Here is a 5,590-nt window from a genome sequence, read left to right on the forward strand (position 1 = left end):
GTGGAACCAAACATTTATGTAGCAACTGACCATTAAGGTTTATATATGAACAAGTTTAGGTGGGGGGAAAAAGAAACTAGAAAGTGATGGTGGTGTTGTTTAATTAGAGAATCAATGACAGATAAAGTGAGAGTTCACGGGTGCTTCAGCTGACAGGACACACAGAGAGAGAGAGAGAGAGAGAGAGAGAGAGAGAGAGAGAGAGAAGCAAACAATGTAGACCACAAAGACACAGCCAGGTCGAACTTTTTGTAATAATATAAGAATTTATATTTCTTGCTCCATGTTTATTGTTTGTTTGCTTTATTGCTTGCTATTAACGCCCGTGAATGGTCTCTCCTTGCTGTTTTTATACGAGAGGTGAATATATTCTTGGATTCAAGAGAGGTTGGGATTTGGGAATGTCTAAATCTCATTAGCTTAATTAAATGGGGTAAACCAACTTTCAATTCTTCAACTTCACTTTTTTTTCAATTTGGTTCCAAAAAAATTTTGTATGTCATTTTTTAAGTTTGATGAGTTTTCTCATTTTTTTAATCATTCTAATACCATAATATTGTTCAATGTGATTAGGGATGATCATGGTTAGATTGGTCAAGTTTTAGTTTACTTGAACTGGACTCGAGTATTACATTCTTTCACCTATTATTCGATTCGAATCAGGTTTAAAAAAGTTCAAACTGACCCGAAATTTGATATGATTTTTAGGAATGATCATGGTTGGATTAGGCCAAATTTTTAGTTCACTTGAACCGGACACAAGTATTACACCCCCTCCATATGTCATTTGATTCAATCTGGATTTATAAAGCTCCATCAACCCAAAATTTGACTCGGCTTTTAGGGTAAAAACTAACATTCGACACACACACATATATAATTTTTATTAGGTAACATAGTGACCTAATTAAGAAAATATAGAGAGATGATTATAATTGCAATTATTCATAAATATATAAAGTGCAATCATACAATTACTTCTGGATCTGATTGGGAATATTTTTCACCCTAAATCCAACTTGACCCAACCTTATCTTTAAATAACTCAATCCTATGTCGAGTCAAATGTACATCCATACATGAGGTAATCTTAAATAAAGTATCACATCTTCAAGAAGACTAAAATGAGTAAAAGAAATTCAAATTATAGGATTAATATGAATCAAAATAAAATTTAGACACCAAGTTGTGATTGAGTTTGTCTATGTGAAGTAAATTTCTACGGTATAATAAAAATTAATCAATTTTTCATCCCTAAACTTTGCAATATTTCTCATTTTAGTCTTTGAACCTTGTTTTGGTCTATATTAATCCCTAAACTTTTTAGTCTCCCAATTTATGACATATGGCACTATGATAGGATCATGTCGACAAAAAGACTAAAAATGGATTAAAATAAGTTGAGAGTTTAATGTGGACCAAAACAAAGTTCATGGATCAAATTTAAAAGTATTACCAAGTTCAAGGACTAAAAATTACTTTATCCTTAATAAAAAAAACCCCTCTCTCTCCTGTTTTTCTGATTTTACCTACCTTCCTATCATTAGATTATTGGTCTAAATAGAGCAATTTGGGTGGTTTAGATCAGCTTGTGAGTCACTTGCTGTAGTAAAACAAAATAAACTACTACCATTATTTACATTTTTCATAAATTTTATATAATTGATTGATATAATAATAAATTAATCCAAGAAAACAGCAAAGCTATTACAATCGACTATAAGGGTCCAAAACAATCAATGGACTACTGCAGAAAGCAGAATTTAGCTGATTTAATACAATGAGATTGCAATTGAGTCCTAATCATCTGCTTTAATCTAATTTTTTCACTTACAATTTAAATTCAGATTCTTTTTAAACAATGTAATATATTATCAGTTTATAATTGATGAAAAAGGGTATTTCTTTCTTCTTATTATTTTTAATTGAATAGGTTGGATTTATGTACTTTATATATTTTATTCGAAACCAGATTATGTGTACAAGAGAACGTTGCTAAGCGTAAACTAACCAAAATCCCAACTGTTCTAACCAACTACGAACAGCTTCACGAATGGTGCAGCACAATAACATCAACCTAGCAGACCCTGCACTCGTTGGAACCACAAGAAAAACAACTCTAACACTATCTATATTCATGACACACAAGCCCCTGCAGAACCTGAAAACACAAAGATGCTTGGATCGAAACAACAACTGCAAGATCCGGTTCGAGGATCGTTTTATCTTGTCTGAGCACATCGGCCAGACGTGTAATCTAGCCCCAGATATTGCAAGAAAAAGAATGGTAGCAAACCACTACATGTGAACATTGCGTTTGGCGTATTCTTGGCTAGCTCCTGCACAATTGGCTTACAAATCCCTTCTTTGGTCTGTCCATTTGCATTGCCTACAAATTCCACGCCATTTATGTTGATCAACTTGTACTACACCTCGATAACTTTGACCGCCTTCCGATGAGAATTCTAAATCAACCTCGACTGTTCGAAAACAGTCATGAAAGACACTGAAATTTAAAAACCATTGCAACAAAGCATAAAAAGTATCCCAAAGATTAATTTAAAGAAACTTACGGGAGATTCTTTTTCCTCGGAAATGTGATGCAATTCACCATCGTGAAATGTGGCATTCCTGAAGATATATTATATTAAAAAGAAACCAATGAAGCCATGAGATTTGATTCAAGAACCCATTTTTACTGAATAAAAGTGGGATCTTTGATCTAAAACTTAAATAAAATGAAGAAAAGAAAACAACTTACAAGTCGGAACAGAGAGAGCTTCAATGGTTTCTTCATCTTTTTCTGTGCAAATCAACAGACCAGAAGAGATTCGCAAGCAAATTGTGCAGGAGCTAACGACACACCAAGCGTTGTATCTCGTGCTAGAATACATGGACCCCGGATCTCTCGCCGATGTGTATGTTGTATTAAACTTTATTTTTATATTGTATTTATCTTGCGTCTTCAATTCAATTCATCTCGTTTTTTTATATTTATATAAAATAATTAAAAAATTAAATTGATTCAGTTATTTTCGCGGTATTACCTTTTGGATTCATAACGAATTATCCCTTTCTTTCATACATACAAACACATATATAATAATAATAATAATAATAATAATAATAATAATAATAATAATAATAATAATAATAATAATAATAATAATAATCCAATTCACTTCCCTCTGGTTTGATCCTCTGAAGAATCCAGTGTTTCGAAAGAAAGAGATGAAGAACAAGAAACCATTGAAGCTCTCCGTTCCTTCCCAAGTAAATCAAATCACTTCTGTCTCGTAAGTTGTTTTCTTTTCTTCATTCTATTTAAGTTTTGGATCAAAAATTCCATTTTCATTAAGTAAAAATGGGTTCTTGAATCAAATTTAATGACTTCATTAGTTTCTTTTTAATGTAATATATCTTCAGGACTGCCACATTTCAAGATGGTGAATTGCATCCCATTTCCAAGGAAAAAGAATCTCCGGTAGGTTTCTTTAAACTAATCTTTGCGATCATTTTTATGTTTTGTTGCAAGGTTTTTTTTTTATTTATGTCGGATTTTTAATCTAGTAACTTTCATGTCTGTTTTCAGAATTATATTGAACAGTCGGAGGTTGATTTCGAATTCTCATTGGAAGACCTCGAGGCCGTCAAAGTGGTCGGGAAGGGCAGCGGAGGTGTAGTACAACTTGTTCGACATAAATGGCGTGGAAATTCATTTGCCTTGAAGGAAATTTCTATGCAAATGAACAGATCAGAAGAGATCCAGAAGCAAATTCTGCAGGAGCTTAGAATACACCAAGCGTTACAATGTTCACATGTTGTGGGTTTCTACCATTCTTTTCATCGCAGCCGATCCATATATCTCGTGCTAGAATACATGGACCGTGGATCTCTGGCCGATGTTCTCAGACAAGTTAAAACGATCCTCGAACCGTATCTTGCAGTCGTGTGTAAGCAGGTATATAAACGGCTAAGCGAATATCATTACGGTAACTGAACAAGTTTCATTTCGATTCATGTATCTTTTCGTTTACAGGTTCTGCAAGGGCTTGTGTATTTGCATAATGAGAAGCACGTCATACACCGAGACATAAAACCATCCAACCTACTGGTGAACAGAAAAGGGGAAGTGAAGATCACTGATTTCGGTGTCAGTGCAACACTAGTTAGCCCCAAGGGGCAGAGAGATACATTGGTTGGGACTTACAGCTACATGTCGGTAAGTGGCATTTCCAGTTTCCGATTTCCACACCATTTCGAATCACTTTGTTTTTAATTCTACAATTCCCATTTGTAGCCTGAGAGAATTAGTGGGAGCACTTACGACTGCACCAGTGATGTTTGGAGTTTAGGCATGGTGGTGCTCGAGTGTGCTATCGGACGTTACCCGTATATGCAATCCGAAGACGGGGGAAGTTGTCCCGACTTTTACGAGCTTTGGGAGGCCATTGTGCAAAATCCTCCACCAAGTGCTCCACCAGATCAATTCTCTCCAGAGTTCTGTTCATTTGTATCAGCCTGGTAAACATTTATACCTTCATTAAACATCATTTTATGTTCATTGACAGTATTTGTTTTGACTGAAAGTGGTCCTATTCAATGTTTAGCTTACAGAAGGAAACTGAAAAGAGAACATCATCTGTGGACCTGTTGGTAAGTTCCCCATGGTTTTTTACCACAATGTTCTTTGTCAATATAACCTCCAAATCCATGATTGGAACATGTTTTGTTGTTTTGCAGTCTCACCCCTTCATTAAAAAGTTCGAAGACAAAGACATAGACCTTGGGATTTTGGTTGGTAGTTTGGAATCTCCTATGAATTTCCCAAGATGATCTTGGCCTTTCATTTGTACATGATTTGATTTTTTTGTAAGAATTAACCAGAATCAGTTGCAACATATGGAGTATTCTTTCTCAATTTTATGAATTGTCGGTAATATGATAAGGTTTGTTTATTTTCTGAAGAATGTGTAAAAAAGTTTTGAGAAAATCTAAAATGATAAGGTGGAAAGACGACGAGATGAGTCTAACGACGTCAAAATAAATAATTAGTATCGATTAGATAAATATATCAATGGATTAAAAAAATCTATACTTTAAATATATCGTGGAAGAATTATTACTTTCGAAACAAATTCGTTATGATTGATGTAGTCAATGAACTGAACGTTGTTTCTCAAAATTAATACAATTATTCAAAAATATATAAGACAATAATATTTTTTATGACGTCTAAAAATAAGAGAAATTATTAAGTGTTGAAGAAGATAATGATGAGAAGAAAAAAATGTTAAGTGAGTATAAAAATATATAGAATAATATGTCAAATAAATTAATGATCCGGAGAAAATAAAATAAAATTTGAAAAATTTAATAGGAAATTTAATTTTTTTATAGTTTAAGCAAAACAAGACGGACCTTAAATTTAATGACTATTAGAATTGTTTATTCTTTATATAAATTTTAATTAAAAATTATTACTTAAAGAGTTAAACATAAAATTAAGGATGAGTATTCAATTTGGACATGATGAGTTTTGACTTAACTTTATATGATTAAAGTATTTAAAAAAAATCATGTTCAAGTC

At 33.1% G+C, this 5,590-nt stretch overlaps 1 protein-coding gene across 1 annotated transcript; it reads left to right on the forward strand.

The window, feature by feature from the left end:
- The first annotated feature begins 2,784 nt into the window (after positions 1-2,784).
- On the forward strand, positions 2,785-4,836 carry LOC120167821 (mitogen-activated protein kinase kinase 6-like). Its single transcript, XM_039176716.1, has 7 exons — positions 2,785-2,918; positions 3,427-3,484; positions 3,593-3,961; positions 4,040-4,222; positions 4,301-4,524; positions 4,611-4,656; positions 4,744-4,836. Exons 1-7 carry the CDS (start codon positions 2,785-2,787, stop codon positions 4,834-4,836), a joined length of 1,107 nt encoding a protein of 368 aa, XP_039032647.1.
- The last annotated feature ends 754 nt before the right edge of the window (positions 4,837-5,590 follow it).

The sequence above is a fragment of the Hibiscus syriacus genome, unplaced genomic scaffold (genome assembly GCF_006381635.1).
Source record: "Hibiscus syriacus cultivar Baekdansim isolate YM2019G1 unplaced genomic scaffold, ASM638163v2 tig00111701_pilon, whole genome shotgun sequence".
In the NCBI taxonomy this organism is placed as follows: domain Eukaryota; kingdom Viridiplantae; phylum Streptophyta; class Magnoliopsida; order Malvales; family Malvaceae; genus Hibiscus; species Hibiscus syriacus.